The 17,924-nt window shown below is 37.9% G+C and overlaps 1 protein-coding gene across 2 annotated transcripts in view; it reads left to right on the top strand.

Annotated features, from left to right (window-relative positions):
• The window catches only part of LOC115217186 (uridine diphosphate glucose pyrophosphatase NUDT14), a 30,179-nt gene extending 14,199 nt beyond the window's left edge, over positions 1-15,980 (top strand). The window contains exons 2-5 of one of the 2 annotated variants that reach the window (XM_029786819.2): positions 674-717; positions 11,113-11,177; positions 13,362-13,575; positions 15,702-15,980. In XM_029786819.2, the coding sequence (XP_029642679.1) occupies positions 674-717; positions 11,113-11,177; positions 13,362-13,575; positions 15,702-15,930 (552 nt within the window). In that variant the 3' untranslated portion in view covers positions 15,931-15,980. Of the gene's footprint in view, positions 1-673; positions 718-5,326; positions 5,371-11,112; positions 11,178-13,361; positions 13,576-15,701 lie in introns of both variants that reach the window. The other variant, XM_029786818.2, reaches the window with a different exon arrangement.
• The last annotated feature ends 1,944 nt before the right edge of the window (positions 15,981-17,924 follow it).

The raw sequence follows: 17,924 nt of genomic DNA, 5'->3' as shown, positions 1-17,924 counted from the left end.
GTGATGGTTGTGGTGGAATATAGTAGTTAACATAGTGTGGTTGTGATGTTTATAGTAGTGGCTAACAATGCATGGTTTTGAGATAGTAGTGTTGTTGTAGTGATTAGAATGGCATAGCAATGTGATGGAAAATGGAAAGAGAGAGTGATGAAATGAAAGTGAGTGCGATGGTAACATATAATGTGAAAGGCCCTGCCTAAATCCATCATACTGGGTAATTAAGACTTTTTTCATATATAAATTCTTGCATATACATGCATAAAGATATGTACAAACAAGGAACTTTTTCTTTTACTATGGCTTAATTAGATGAGGAAGCGCAGTGTAGTTTAGCTCAAAGTCAGCCCTAGTTGAGCAGACCTACCATCTTAAATGTTCCAGCCATGACCCACCAGTCTTTTTGTATATCAAAGGCTACATTGTCCAATATGTCCTTTTTTTTCCTATTTAAAACAAGTGTGAAATTTTAAGGAACATTTAGCTAACATATCTAACAAGTCAAGTAACAGTATAATAGCTCTCTCTCTCTCTCTCTCATTGGCTCGGCCACAGTGGGATGTGCCATAGCAGTTGTAGTTTGTAGAACAAATAAATCATTGTTGTATGATGAAATCTTGTCTGCGTCATCATGAACGACTAGATTGTAATTATAAATTTTTACCCCCCTCTCTAGAATAACCGAGAGAAAGTCATAGATGTTTTAAAAGAACATGATAGGTAGGTAATTTCACTAATATTTTTTCTTGTATGTGTGTGTGTGTGTCTACCTGTGTGCAAATTTGTGTTTTTTGCTTTATTATTTGCATGGTGTTACAGGTAGATATTGGAAGAGTTCACATGTGCAAATGGATGATTGATGAGGCATACTGGCGGCAGCCAAGAAGCAATGAGTCATCAAAGTCAGCAGGTTCACTGAGAAATGACTTATGAAAGAGATTCTTTATCCCAATATTAAAATATATCCACATGTAACATAGCTTTTATGTTTTTAGAATTTGAAAAATACATGTACATGAGTAATGTCCTTGTAAATTAAGGGACATCTGATGCAAAAGTAATTGCATGAAAATTGCATCAGATATTATTTAACGAACTTGTCTTTGATGCACGTATTCACACCTGGTTTCAGGTGTGATGGTTGGCTCTATAGATTGAGTTCTGTTGCTTCCTGCTGCAATAATCTATGAATCATAATTTCAGCAGCAGCACCACCACTATCATCAAAGACTTTAGGCTAAACTCTTCCTCATCTAATTAAGCCATAGTAAAAGAAAAAGTTCCTTGTTTGTACATATCTTTATGCATGTATATGCAAGAATTTATATATGAAGAAAATCCTAATTACCCAGTATGATGGATTTAGGCAGGGCCTTTCACATCATATGTTACCATCACACTCACTTTCATTTCATCACTCTCTCTTTCCATTTTCCATCACATTGCTATATCTCAAATACTTGTGTTCAAATTTATAAAGCTATAAACTATTGGCCTCTGACCTTGGGACATCATAAGAGTATCATTATCATCATCATTTAATGTCCACCATCCATGCTGGCATACATTCGATGGTTTCTGTGACCTCCTTTCCTAATGCCAAAGTCTGATACTTAAAATTTTGAATTCCATTTTAAGTGAAAAACTGAAGTCCAAAACTCATTAGTGAATCTTCAACTTCAAATAAAAGTTAACTCTGTTATATGTATTGACATCCTACCACCAGTCATTGTAGAGTGATTACTTTTAGGAAAGGAACCCAGCCATAGACACTGAGTCATCAATGAAATGTATATGCAAGGTATGGTCCTCAGTACTACTTAAGAAGAGTGGTCCCGATGCACGTACTTGCGCATCCACGCTAGCTAGTCATGACTAGTTGATCCTGCAACAACTACCTAGCAAACTAAATAAAACACATAAACTATTTACTTTGTATAAAAAATTATTTTGTGTTTTATTTACTTTTCTAGGTAGTTGTTGCAGGATCGACTAGTCACGATTAGCTAGCGCGAGTGCGCTCACTGGGACCACTCATCTTAAGTAGTACCTGGTCCTCTGGCCCATCGAGGAAAGTAATAACTACAGATAAAAAATAAATCAGGACACAACAATCCATCCAGCTCATGGAAAGCAAATATAAGATGATGTTGATGGTGATGGAGAAGAGGAGAAAGAGGACAAGGATGATTACTTTATCCCAACCCCTTGTTTAAATTCAAGTGTGTGTGTATACGTACACACACACACCCATGGATGCTGTGGACAATCCACAATGTTTAACCTAAAAAATATTTTGTAATAATATACAGAGATAGCTAAAGGGTTAAAAACTTCACTTTCCAATCATAAGGTTCAGATAGTTTCTACCATCATAACCTCATGTCAATGCAAGTCTTGTGAGTGAAATTGTGCAGGATAGAAACTGAATGGAAGCCTGTGAGGTATGCTCTACCTGTAATTCAAAGAGCCAGCCTTGTTTCACACAGTGTTGTGCTGATCTGCATGAGAATTATGTTAAGGGTACAAGTATGTGTGGCAATTTTTTTCTGGTGCAGTTGATAGTAGGCAGCATGGATAATGGGAATGTTGTTGATACTGATAACATCATCATCACCAAGTTTAAAATTTTAACTGTTAACTTCGAAGTTACTTTCAGCAATTAGCAACTGTTGTTTTTAAAACTGTAGTGTGTCTCCTGTGTTAGTTTTAGTTTGTATTTTGTTGTTAATAACGATTCTGTTGCTTTTTTTTCTCTCTCTATGCATGTAATTCATATTAGATAGTTGTGTTAAGAACTAATAGTTTTATATCTAATTTGGTTTTTTGATCTGTATTTTTGTTCACTAAATTCATTAATATTTTCAAAAAATAATGGTAGTGCATTCCAACAATATAACTAAATATGATAACTAAAGGGTTAAAGTGATCTGAATTAAAATCTTCCACCAGAATTTCATGTTAATTCATGTTCCAAACACCCTCTTAATAACAACAAAGTTATATTACTAAATTCTTCATTATTTCAAAATTAACTGAAACAAAGGCATTGCATTTTAACAGAAATATGATATTGAAAGGAGTTTATTGTAATATATTGAGCTGGCAGAAACGCTAGCACACCGGGCGAAATGCGTAGCCGTATTTTGTCTGCTGTTACGTTCTGGGTTCAAATTCTGCCGAGGTCGACTTTGCCTTTCATCCTTTCGGGGTCGATAAATTAAAGTTCCAGTTACGCACTGGGCTCAATGTAATCGACTTAATCCGTTTGTCTGTCCTTGTTTGTCCCCTCTGTGTTTAGCCCTTTGTGGGTAGTAAAAAAAAAAAATATTATATAGTTGGTTGTTTACTTTTTATTTCTGAGTGTGAATTATACTATACAATAAGAATCAAAAACTAAAAGAGTGAAACAAACATCCATCAACAACAGGAACTTAACCCTTTCTATACCATATCAGCTGAAACCGCCTCTGGCTCTGTAGTACAAATGTCTTGTTTTCAAAAATTCTGAAATAAAATCTTCCACCAAACCTTTGCCACAATTTATGTTTCTAACACTATCTTAATGATAACTAAGTTATTTTACTAAATTCTTTGTTATATTTAAAATTAATTGAAACACAGAGCATCTCAAAATAAATACAGTAATGGAAGGGTTAAATAAATTAATATAAAACTCTACAAAAAAAAAAACAACAAAAAAAAAGCGCCTCTGCAGATGAAATGAAAGCTATCATTTGAGAATAGGTTTTAAGAGTAAGCTAAGTATCAGTACGTTACTGAGCCAATGAAGGAACATAAGAAGGACCAACACTGATTAGGTCATGTCATAAATTACTTACATTCTCATCACCATCATCATCATCCATTTTCTGTACAGACGTTGGTTGGATGGGTCATCACACTTTAAGTCAGGTCCTATACTGCCTGCCCCCACTTCCCTAGAGGTGTCTAAAAAGTCAAGATCTTATGATTTTAGTCCACATAAATTTCAATATCGGTGTTGTTATTAAGTAACCCTGGTCATTTCTGTTAAAGCTGACCAATAACCTGCTGATACCTAATTGAATGGTTAGAATTAAGCCACATTTCTTGTTCTTTGGATGTCATAGATTCAGACTGGTGTCATAGATGCTAGTAATTTGGCTGAATCTTATTCAATTTGTGATGTATCCCTTTAGCATTCAGCTTACTGTCAAATATAATACATACTTATTCACATTGTTTTGAGTTAATCATGCATTGTCTCATAACTTGAAGATTTCGATGATGTGATTAAGTTTTGAGAATGACACTGTGGGATAGGTGTGAGAGGTCAGGTTTGGCTAATTTAAATATAAAACAGGTAAAATATTTAGGCCAGATATGGCCGGTTTAAATGCTAATGGGTTAATAGCAGAGGTGTCTTTTTCTTTTAATTATGAGGTAAATTTTTTTAAACTGAAGCATTATATTCTTTTTCCTTGTTTATCTTCCAACAGCTCTGATCCATTAGAATCGTCAAATTTATGATTAAACATTATTCTAGTTGTAACCATCTTGTCTTTTTTTCTTGACATAATCTATGACGGAATGCATTAACCAATGTGTCTTAAAATGACTGTTTTTTTGTTGTTTTTTTTTTAGATAGTAGGTGTAGTTTGAGAAAGATTTGGTTTGCTATCTCTTGCAGGAGCCCAACAGCCTAAATACTAGGTTACACACCTTCACTAATATATGTACCCATACATTTTAAGGTGGCGAGCTGGCAGAACCGTTAGCACGCCGGGCGAAATGCGTAGCCGTATTTCATCTGCCGTTACGTTCTGAATTCAAATTCCGCCAAGGTCAACTTTGCCTTTCATCCTTTCGGGGTCGATGTAATCAACTTAATCCGTTTGTCTGTCCTTGTTTGTCTCCTCTGTGTGTAGCCCCTTGTGGGTAGTAAGAGAGAGAGAGAGTATGTACACATACACACACTCTCTCTCTCTGGAAAGTATTTTGGAAGGGTAACTGGATCAACATTTTCAAATTCAAAGAGAAGGAGGTAGCTTAATGCTAAGTGTTGAGAGGTTAAAGTATGAAAGAATGGATATGAACAGGTTCCTTGCTGTACAGGAGATACATGGAAAGCGGACATTAAATGATGATGATGATGATGATACTATGTTGATTTCTTCAATTTCTACAAGTAGAACAATTAGCATTGTACTTTGTGAATAGAAATTACTATCTCGTTTCTGCTTAGAGCTTATTTAAATTAAATAAAATTAAAGATACCATAGGTTTGTCATATGTACAATAAATTGTATTTAATAATATTGATATATAAAAATTTTTTTCTCTATAGAATGGTGAGGCAAAGAGTTGGGATTTTATCAAAACTGCTGATAGGTAAGATGGATATTTCATCAAATTATATTACTTTAGGATTCTTACATTCATAAAACTAATGGTGATAGATGTGTGATGATGTATTTATATGAATGACAAAAACTGGACGTACTAAGGAAAATGTAACTTGTTTTATGGTTTGGTGAAGGTAGAATTGTTTTGCTTGTTACATAGGCATAGGAGTAGCTGTGTGGTAAGTAGCTTGCTTACCGACCACATGGTTCTGGGTTCAGTCCCACTGCGTGGCACCTTGGGTAAGTGTCTTCTACTATAGCCTCAGGCCGACCAAAGCCTTGTGAGTGGATCTGGTAGACGGAAACTGAAAGAAGCCAGTCGTATATATATTTCCGTGCCGGTGGCACGTAAAAAGCACCATCCGATTGTGGCCGTTGCCAGCCTCGCCTGGCCCCCGAGCCGGTGGCACGTTTGCCAGCCCCGTCTGGCACCTGTGCGGGTGGCACGTAAAAAGCACCCACTACACTCACGGAGTGGTTGGCGTTAGGAAGGGCATCCAGCCGTAGAAACACTGCCAGATCAGACTGGGCCTGGTGCAGCCTTCTGACTTCCCAGACCCCAGTTGAACCGTCCAACCCATGCTAGCATGGAAAGCGGACGCTAAATGATGATGATGATGATGATGATGATATATATATGTGTGTGTGTGTCTGTGTTTGTCCCCCCAACATCGCTTGACAACATCGCTGGTGAGTTTACATCCCTATAACTTAGCAGTTCGGCAAAAGAGACCCGATAGAATAAGTACTAGGCTTACAAAGAATAAGTCCTGGGGTTGATTTGCTCAACTCAAGGCAGTGCTCCAGCATGGCCACAATCAAAATGACTGAAACAAGTAAAAGAGAAAAGAGAAATGTCTATTCACTGTAAATTATTAATCATAGCTACTTTTTGTTTGTCCGTTTAACATCCGTTTTCCCATACTGACATGGGGTTAGATGGTAGTGGGGGCAGGGTGTATTTAAGGTGGGATTTTTTTGTAGCCATAGGCGCAGGAGTGGCTGTGTGGTAAGTAGCTTGCCTACCAACCACATGGTTCTGGGTTCAGTCACACTGCGTGGCATCTTGGGCAAGTGTCTTCTGCTATAGCCCCGGGCCGACCAATGCCTTGTGAGTGGAATTGGTAGACGGAAACTGAAAGAAGCCTGTCGTATATATGTATATATATGCGTGTGTGTGTTTGTGTGAGTGTGTTTGTTCCCCTAGCATTGCTTGACAACCGATGCTGGTGTGTTTACGTCCCCGTCACTTAGCGGTTCGGCAAAAGAGACCGATAGAGTAAGTACTGGGCTTACAAAAGAATAAGTCCCGGGGTCGATTTGCTCGACTAAAGGCGGTGCTCCAGCATGGCCGCAGTCAAATGACTGAAACAAGTAAAAGAGTAAAAGAGTAAAGAGAGTATATGCTCTTCCTGTCACAAACTCTTCCCTCTTTCTCAAGTAAGGGATTTTTTTTTTCATTCTAGAGAAATTCAAAAGCACAGAGTTGGCTGATAATTACCCTTGTACTTGTTTCAGTCATTTGACTGTGTCCATGCTGGAGCACCACCTTTAGTCGAGCAAATCAACCCCAGGACTTATTCTTCGTAACCCTAGTAATTATTCTATCAGTCTCTTTTGCTGAACTGCTAAGTTACGGGGAAGTAAACACACCAGCATCAGTTGTCAAGTGATGTTGGGGGGGACAAACACAAACACACACATATATATACATACATATATATATATATATATATATATATACGACGGACTTCTTTCAGTTTCTGTCTACCAAATCCACTCACAAGGCTTTGGTTGGCCCGAGGCTATTGTAGAAGGCACTTGCCCAAGGTGCCACGCACCAGGCTTATATGTATATTGTATCTTATATATTAAAATATCCTAGGTGTAGGAGTGGCTGTGTGGTAAGTAGCTTGCTTACCAACCACATGGTTCCGGGTTCATTCCAACTGCGTGGCACCTTGGGCAAGTGTCTTCTACTATAGCCTCGGACTGACCAATGCCTAGTGAGTGGAAATGGTAGACAGAAACTGAAAGAAGCCCGTCGTATATATATGTATGTATGTGTGTCTGTGTTTGTCCTCCCCCCCCCCCCCAACATCGCTTGACAACCGATGCTGGTGTGTTTACGTCCCCGTAACTTAGCGGTTCGGCAAAAGAGATCGATAGAATAAGTACTAGGCTTACAAAGAATAAGTCCTGGGGTCGATTTTCTCGACTAAAAGCGGGTCTCCAGCATGGCCACAGTCAAATGACTGAAACAAGTAATAGAGTAGTGTATCCCCCCTCCCCCATTACCATTTTCCCTCACTAGCAATACTTATGTGCTTATTTAAGCAAAAATTAAACAAAGCTTAATAGACATATCCTCATCATTTAATGTTTGCTTTCCATATTGGCACAAGTTTAATAGTTTGACAGGGGCTGGTTTCTGTGGCTGTATGTTTGATACCCTTAACCCTTTAGCATTTAAACCAGCCATATCCGGCCAAAAGTATTCTGCTTGTTTTATGTTCAAACTGGCCATATCTGGTCTCTCATACCAACCCTACAATATTGCTTTATGAATTAACAGCTACCTCAAAAAAAATCTCATAGCTACAAGATAATGCATGATTAGTTCAAAACAATGTGAATAAAAAAGGATCAATTTTGGCAGAATAATGCAAACACTAAAGGGTTAATGCCAACCATTTTACATATGCGTGTGTGTATGTACGTGTGTAATTATTTATTGTCATCTTATATTGATTATTTGTACAGTATTATAGAAACGTTTCAGCTGATTTTACCAATTAAATAAGAGTTTGGGTATATTTATATCTCTATCTGTATACTGTCTATCTATATATGTATATCATCATCATTGTTTAACATCCGTTTTCCGTGCTAGCATTGGTTGGACGGTTTGACCGGGGTCTGGGAAGCCAGGAGGCTGCACCAGGCTCCAGTCTGATCTGGCAGTGTTTCTACAGCTGGATGCCCTTCCTAACGCCAACCACTCCGTGAGTGTAGTGGGTGCTTTTTACGTGCCACCCGCACAGGTGCCAGACGGAGCTGGCAAACGGCCATGGACAGATGGTGCTTTTTACGTGCCACCGGCACGGGGGCCAGGCGAGGCTGGCAACGGCCACGATCGGATGGTGCTTTTTACGTGCCACCGGCACTATGTAGATATATATATACAGAATGTCCCCAAACAATTGACATCATTTGAAATGTGAATATCTGAGTAACTACATGTCCTACACAAATGAAATTAAATAGGCTTTACATTGAACAATAAAAGATTTATTTATCAAAATTCAAGCAAGAAATTCAGAGGGATGTAAATTTTATAACTGATTTCTCAAAGCTTCACGAATGTTCAATATGTGCACTGCCTGTGACACAAAACAGGTCAAGTCAATAGTCCAGCTCCTGCCAAACATGCTGTAGCATATCTTGTGTAACATTCTCCAGCACGTCAGTGATTCTGTGCTAGAGTTCCCCTAGGCTTGTAGGAAGAGGTGGGATATAGACCAGTCCATTCCCATAGCCCCATAGAAGAAAAAATCACAAGGTGTCAAGCCAGGTGAACATGGTGGTCATTTCAACATCACATTGTCATTATCACTGGCATGCCTGATCCAAACTTAGTTTTTACACATTTTGTTAAAATTTGAGACCATTTGAGTGAGAACCAGCTATGATACTGTACTCCTAAATGATATTAATTTTTTTGGACACCCTATATATAGTTCAGCTTCATTCTTAAGGGTGATCTCTGAATATCTAGAATCTACTTTCATGTTTTTCACTTGGATATCAGCAGCAGAGGGTTCCTGTTAATGTAGACTATGGGCATATGGCGTAGTGGTTAAGAGCGCGTGCTACTAACCCTAAGATTCCGAGTTCGATTCCAAGCAGTGACCTGAATACTAACAATAGTAATAATAATAATAACATTGAAAAATACCTTAGGAATGAGATCCCAGGTTCGAAATTTCCCCCAAGACACCTGAAGAAGGCTGGAGGTTATATCAGCCGAAACGTGTTAACAACAAACAAGATGAGGACAAATATTCGTCATATGTAAATAATGTATATAATTCCTCATCTCTTAAATATAGAACTGTATGATTCTCTCTACCTCTCATGCCTCTAAATTTATCAACTAGCCATGTCATTCTCCAAACGCCTTCAACCACCAGCCGCTGTTCAACCCTATTTCATCCTCCATTTAGGATATCTAACTTACCTCACTTCCAACAAAAGTCACTATATGCAGTTTTGATACACACAACTTCTTTTGACTTTCTCACTCATTCCACACTGATTCTGACTGGGTGTAGAAGTCAAAATTGTTTGCTATACTGAACTGTCTGTATCAGTTGATATCATCACCTACATATACTTGGTCTGAGCAGCAACACTCCAAATATATTTGCTGACACTCTACAAAGCACAAGTGTGATCAACAACAGAAAGCTTCCCTAGCATTTGAAATAGTGGTGGTGTCTGATGGGAAAGTGTGGCAAAGAGTTACTTGTGATAGCATGCTATGGTATGAAGCTGAACATATCAGGCAAAAGGTAGCCCATCACCTTTACCAAATTCATTTACCAAACACCAACAATGCAGTTTTGCACCCATGCCCATTTTGTTTTTGGATCTCTCTCTATCTATCTCTCTCTCTCATTGGTCTTGTGTCTCTGTACTTACAGGGTTGTGTCAAAACTGAGGGTGGAATAAGGTAACAACATTGTCAAATCAACAAACACCCATAGCAGTATGTGCTAATGTCCTAGACTGCATATCTTTGCCAAAAGAAAGGCCCCATTTACCTAGAAGTTAAAAAAACTCTCTCTCTCTCTCACACACACACATATCACTATGTTGTGTGCAATATCAGGTAATGTTACATAGCTACAATAATTATAATTTTCATATAGCTTGCTTACATAAGATTAATTTATACTTACAACAGTGATAGTTAACTCTGAAAATAGTATTACTAATGTAATGTAGTATTATTGTTACTGTTAGCTAAACAGTACTATTGTTATTGATAATATATTTATTACAAATATAGTAGATGCAGGCATTGTTGTATGGTAAGAAACTTGCTTCGCAACCACATGGTTCTGGGTTCAGTCACACTGTATGGCACATGGGGCAAGTGTCTTCTACTATGACCTCAGGCCAACCAAAGCCTTGTGAGTGGATTTGGTAGACAGAAACTGAAAGAAGCCTGTTGTGTATGTGTGTGTGTGTGTGTGTGTGTTTATGTTCCTGTAAATTGGCAGATCAGCAAAAGAGACTGATAGCATAGGTTTACAAAGAATAAGTCCTGGGGATGATTTCTTTGACTAACACCCTTTAAGGCATTGCTCTTGCATTTGATTTGATTTTAATTTAATAATGATGATTATGATGATGATTTTAATTTTGAAAATTAGTTTCTGTTTTGTTAGTTTATATGCACCAAGAAATTTTAAAAACTGTATAATTATAATAATTGTTACCTATATAACCTGTTATAGGACAGGTAACACTCTTGTACAGTATAAGACAGGTAAGACTCTAGTACAGTGTAGGACAGGTAAGACTCTAGTACAACCTCAGTCAATAAACTGTATATGTAAGTGTAACTATAGTTGCTTGTATTGTGTGTAATTTTAATTTCTATCTGTTTGCTTCAATAAAAACTAAACATATATCTTTCTTCTTTACATCTTTACTTCAGTGTCTGTGTCTTGTTGTTCAACCGGCAGCGACAAGTTTTGTTGTTTGTCAAGCAATTCCGTCCTGGTGAGTGTTTTTATTTTTGTTTTTTTTTTGTTTTTATTGTTGCTGTGATGGTGGTGGTGGTAGTAGTAGTTTGGTAGAATTCTTAGAATTTCAAACAAAATACTTTCCAATATGCCTTCTACTGGCAATCTCATCTTTTTTTGTATATCAGTGACTATATTGTCCAAAGTGTCCTTCTTCTTATGAATTAAACTGTAATTTTAGACAGATTTTGTTGTTTTTTCTAGCAGTGAGTGTGACAACATGGGTTTCACTTTTGTCTCATTGATAATGTGTTTGACATTGGTGTTGTTGATGTTTAGCCCCAGATCGGACAGAAATATACAGAAAGGTTTTCTACACATGGTCATCCAATCCTTTTTGCTTATCAGTACAACCTGTCACATGGTCGGGTCGTCAGTGACTAAACTGGCAATCCCATTAAGGTTGCTTGGTGAGGAGGGTGATTGTTGGACACCCTGCGGGATGAAAGATAAAACCCGTCAAAGGGTGGAAGAACTACTGCGGAGTCAACAGCTAATTCAACAAGTACCTTGTCGCGGTGAAGTACCTCTGTGCTCCATTGACCCGGAGAGTGATGCTGGAGGGAGAGAAATCTTCAGGCTATATACATACAAGTGAATGTATTTATGGCCCAAGTTGTGGGCTCCAGCACATATTTTCTAAAAGAAGAACATTGGATAATTGACTTTCAGATTCTACATTTGTATGTGCGCCTTTTTTTCTATGCATTAACTCACCTTAATCTGTAGAAGTCCAGCCAAATGTCAACCATAAAACGGCTCACCAGCACTCTCCAACCCCTCACACATGTGCTATCTCATTGTGCCTTTTCAGTTGCTACTACTATAACTTGTGTGTGCACATTTCACCAAACCCTGCACTAACCACTAAGACCAATCCTTTTTTCCATGAACATCTGGAATTTCCTGCTTTCCCTCTAGTCATTGACTTGCAGTTATTCAAGATGAACTTCAATATTAATCTTGCAGGTATTGGAAGACTTGGCATGGCTTTGAACATAACCTATTCCACCAGAAATAATAACATAAAAAAGTTATCGTTTCCTCCAAAAATGTGTACAGTGGATCTGAACCGAGGCTGTATTCTTTTGGTTGTACAATATTTTATCTTGTTTGTACCTAGAAAAGACTACATTGGAATAGTTTCTTTTTTGCCTTCTCCAGATAATGAGAAACTGTAACGTTCTAAGACAATCTATTAATAGTACTTATTCCTGAAAGGCGGTGAGCTGGCAGAAACGTTAGCATGCCAGGTGAAATGCTTAGCAGTATTTTGTTTGTCGTTACGTTCTGAGTTCAAATTCCGCTGAGGTCGACTTTGCCTTTCATCCTTTCAAGGTCGATTAAACAAGTACCAATTACGCACTGGGGTTGACGTAATTGACTTAATCCGTTTGTCTGTCCTTGTTTGTCCCCTCTGTGTTTGGCCCCTTGTGGGTAGTAAAGAAATAGGTATTTTGTCTGTCATTACGTTCTGAGTTCAAATTCCGCCGAGGTCGACTTTGCTTTTCATCCTTTCAGGGTCGACAAATTAAGTACCAGTTACACACTGGAGTCGATGTAATCAACTTAATCTCTTTGTCTGTCCTTGTTTGGGCCCTTGTGGGCAATAAAGAAATAAATACTTATTCCTGAAAGTTTTGGTAAATTTGACATAAGCAGAATTAACTTTACTCAAATACAAAATGAGATTGATAGAAGACTTTTGAATTAGGAATAACACACCTTATCCAATTGGAAGAGAAAGAGAGTGTAACCAAGGTAGACAAACAGATTTATATGGACCAAATTGCAAGAGCACAAAAAAAAATCTCTTCTGACTGCTGCTGCTGTTGTTGTTGTTGTTGTTAAGCAACAAGGCGGGTAAGGGTGATTAGGTGATGGTCTAGGGCTTAGGGGCAGGAGACCCCAGACCTTGGAAAAAGAAAAAATTTGATCATTTTGTTGTAGTTGACGCCCGACACCACTGGGAGGTGGCCCTCAAAGTTGCTGGAAATGGAGATCTCCAGGTCCAAATTCTTGAATGGCTGCTGCTGTTGATGCTGTACATTTTTACATTTTATCTCTGTTATATTCTAAGTCTTCCTAGCCAATCTTTTCTTTATATTGAGCTGTTTTGTAGAACTAAGCTAACTTAGTAAATGTTATCAAACTGTTTCAGTCATATACATGAACCGAAGTTGCATGCATGAAGAGAAAGGAGTTCAGAAGATTGACACCTCAAAGTACACTGGTGAACTAGGAATAACGACCGAATTGTGTGCTGGCATAGTAGACAAAAATATCTCCTTACAGGAAGTGGTCCAGGCAGAGATCCTTGAAGAATGTGGATACGAAGTGCCTTTGGATAATATTGAAAGAGTTGTGTCCTACAGGTAAGGAAGAAAAAGGTTCCCTCAACCATTTAAAATCTTAGGAATTTAAATGTTGGTGTTTAATTACATATCTATCTTTACATTCGGTTCTCTTGCATTAAAAAATTTGATAAAGCTGGTTAATTTTGCATGTTTCCATAATTCTGACATAAAATATTCAGGTTTTGATTTTTGGCATGTTTTATTTTGGATGGTAAGTAACAAGAGAGGTACCCCTCTCTCCTAGTGGTATCCCTCTCTTCTCTAATGACTCATGGAAATTTTGAGTTATCAAGACTCTAAGTCTTAATGTCAAATCATGACTCCTCTTCTTTCTATGTTCAGTGGTGAACAGTGCCTTGCAGTCATCCAGATTAATTTTATAGTATTTGTCTATCAAGCACAGGAGTGGCTGTGAACCACATGGTTCTGGGTTCATTCCCACTGCGTGGCACTTTGGACAAGTGTTTTCTACTATAGCCTTGGGCCAACCAAAGCCTTGTGAGTGGATTTGATAGACGGAAATTGAAAGAAGCCCATCATATATGTGTATGTGTGTGTGTGTGTGTGTTTGTTCCTCCCCCCCACATCACTTGACAACCGATGCTGGTGTGTTTATGTCCCCGTAACTTAGTGGTTTGGCAAAGGAGACCGATAGAATAAGTACTAGGCTTACAAAGCATAAGTCCTGGGGTCGATTTGCTTGACTAAAGGCGGTACTCCAGCATGGCCACAGTCAAATGACAAGCGAGTAAAAGAGTATCAAGCTACATGAATTGATCTATAGATATGGCTTAGAAAGAACCAGGCTGCGATGGTTGATTTGCTCTAGCTACATGAAGGAATATATTTTTAGATATTTAACCTGATATTTTATGGCACCTATTATGTTTGGTTTTTAGCTCTAAACATTTCTCTGTCGATAATGTCTTGAACTATATAATTTACAGGTTGGCATTTCGTTTCCTGTTCCAACTCTCTGTAGTGAAGGTACTTAATTCTCACATGAAACTGTTAATCTTAAAGAAAATGGTTGACTGCCTGAGTTGTTCCCCCTGGTGTTGAAGCGTGCCTCCACAAAACATCAACTGGCTGCTCACCAACAAGTTCACTTCTTTCTGTTAGTTAAAATTATATATATATACACAGGCGCAGGCGGTGCTCCATTATGGCCGCAATCAAATGACTGAAACGAATAAAAGAATATGTGTTAATATATATAAATTCAGCAATGTAACTACACATGCTGTTGGCGATTTTTTTTTCCCCATCTTAGGATTTCTCCTTTCCAACAAAGAGCTATGCTTGAAGCATCAAACTCTCTCTTTTCACCAAACATCAAGCTAATACATTCCTTGTGCACGTCCTCTTGTTCTCAGTTAATTTTATTAATTTATTCGAATTGGCTATACATATATATGTATGTGTGTCTGTGTCTGTGTTTGTTTATATTTGTGCTTCTCTGAAAATACTGACCTGTAAGCCATGATGTCATTTCCTCTGTTGATAAATCATCTACTGGCTTTGCCTTCAAAGAAATGTGGTCCAAGAAATCCATTGCTTGAAAAACAGCTAAAGGCTAATAACAAAAAGGATATCTGGCTGTGAACAATGCCTGAATAATATTTTCATCTAACCCATGCTAACATGGAAAAAATGGATGTAAAAATAAATGTGAAATATGTGCGTGTTAATTATCTCTCTCTTCCAACCCATTAGTTAACACTTTGCTTCAGAAACTCTAGCATAACTGTTAAATGCAGAGTGACTCTAAACAAACACAGATGTGTTTGTGTGTGTGTGTGTGTGTGTGTATGTATATGTGCATTCACACATGTATAGAAACTTTTAGTGAGCAGTATAAACATCTAAAAGGTAGCAAGCTGGCAGAACCGTTAGCACGCCGGGCGAAACGCGTGGCCGTATTTCGTCTGCCATTACATTCTGAGTTCAAATTCCGCCAAGGTCGACTTTGCCTTTCATCCTTTCAGGGTCAATAAATTAAGCACCAGTTACACACTGGGGTCGATGTATTCAACTTAATCCCTTTGTCCTTGTTTGTCCCCTCTATGTTTAGCCCCTTGTGGGTAATAAAGAAACGAGTATAAACATCTGAAACTAACACTGGTTCTTTTTCTCTTTTGCAGAGGGGGTGTCAGCACTACAGGTGCACTCGTTACCTTTTTCTATGCTGAGATCGATGACAAAATGAGGGTCAGCAAGGGTGGAGGGGTTCCAGAGGAAGGAGAAATGATTGAACTTTTGGAAGTCCCTGTGAAAAACGCTAAAGCGTTTGTGATGGATGAATCTGAGCCTAAACCTGGTGGCTTACATTTTGCGATATATTGGTTTTTTGATACAAAATGGAAGGAGTGAAATATGTATATATGCACTATATAATTAAACATATTTGCATATTTTATGAACCGGTCTTCAATCACCTTTCAATGTACACACATTATCATATACCTACTCACATATATATATATTTATCATGCATATGTATACATATGTAATATGCTTATATATTCAAGTACCAGTAAACATTTGACATTGTCTAGATTAATAATAAATTCCTAAGACCCCTTACACCAGTGATTGTTAAACATTGTGTATCTTTTTCTTTGGAAGTAGACCTCGTCTGTCTTCCATAAATTATCTCAGCTACTTCTCAATTGCAGGAGTAGCTCAACCAAATGCAATGATATCTAACAAGGAGTATAACAGATTGGATCATATGTGAAAGTAGTGTTGTTCCAACCAATGATGATAGGACAGTGCTGTTATCTACTTGGGCTAACTCTTCCAATTGTAACAGCATCAGTACATCGTCTGTGTGCTGATATATATGTATGTATATGTGTATTTGTATATGTGTGTATATGTATGTATGTGTGTATATATTTATCATCATCGTTTAACATCCGCTTTCCATGCTAGCATGGGTTGAACGGTTTGACTGGAGTCTGGGAAGCCAGGAGGCTGCACCAGGTTTCAGTCTGATATGGCAGTGTTTCTACAGCTGAATGCCCTTCCTAACGCCAACCACTCCGTGAGTGTAGTGGGTGCTTTTTACGTGCCACTGGCATATGTGCCAGGCGAGGCTGGCAACGGCCACGATCAGCTGGTGCTTTTTATGTGCCACCGGCATGGAAGCCAGTCAAGGTGGTGCTGGCATCGGTCACGTTTGGATGGTGCTTCTCACATGCCACCGGAACAGGTATCACAACTACAATTTCCATTTGATTTTTTTGATGTTGATGTACTTGTATATATATACATATATATATATATATATATATATATATATATAATCATCTTCGTCATCATCATTTTACATGCCAGCGTCAAGTTGAACAGGTCATTTCTGCTCTCTTGAATGAACTGGGGCACACAAATGATTTCTTTATAGGTAGCACACGAACACACTTAAAGACATTAACTTTTATATAATAGATATATATATGCACATATACATACATGTATATGCATATATGTATGTATGTGTGTGTGTGTGTGTGTATTATATATATATACACAAGATAGATTGATAGATACAACTGAGCGGGCAAACAAAAATATGAGACACTGCCTTGATGACTTGGTACTTATTCTGTCGGTCTCTTCTTGTCAAGCAGTGATGAGGGAGAAACACCAACACAAAGACACACACATACACTTATATATATATATATATATATACACGATGGATTTCTTTCAGTTTCTGTCTACCAAATCCACTCACAAGGCTTTGGTTGATTTGAGGCTATAGCAGAAGACACATGCCACATGCCAAGTTACTACACAGTGGTACTGAAACAAAGGCCATGTGCTTTGGAAACAAGTTTCTTACCACACAACCACACCTGCACCTATATATATATATAAACACACATATGTGCAGGTGTATGCGCATATATATATATATACTGTCCCTGGAAGTCACCTTATACCACCAACTGCTACATAAGGAAATCACTAAAAGATATAAATTAGCACCAGATGACACCTTAAGATCTATGAACTTAGCAGCCAAGGAAATTATGAATGACTACAACCTAGCGGACAAAACTAAACCCTTCGTGCCATCCAGACCTTGCATCACTATAAAAGACCATAAACCTAACTTCCTAACTGATACTAAAGTAAGATTAATATGCCCTAACAAATCAGACATGTAAATTTAGCAAACTAATATTTGATAAATACATCCCTAAGCTAACAAGTAAAATAACCCTAGAATTATGGTCCAACGCATGAAGCCATTAATTGGTTCTCCAACATACAAAACAAGAGCAACTACAAATTCATACAGATGGACATAATAGACTACTACTCCTCAATTAACCCTATGATCCTAATATATGCCA

The sequence above is a fragment of the Octopus sinensis genome, linkage group LG11 (genome assembly GCF_006345805.1).
Source record: "Octopus sinensis linkage group LG11, ASM634580v1, whole genome shotgun sequence".
In the NCBI taxonomy this organism is placed as follows: Eukaryota; Metazoa; Mollusca; class Cephalopoda; order Octopoda; family Octopodidae; genus Octopus; species Octopus sinensis.
Note: the sequence above shows the minus strand (reverse complement) of the source record. Positions and strands in the feature narration are given on the sequence as shown.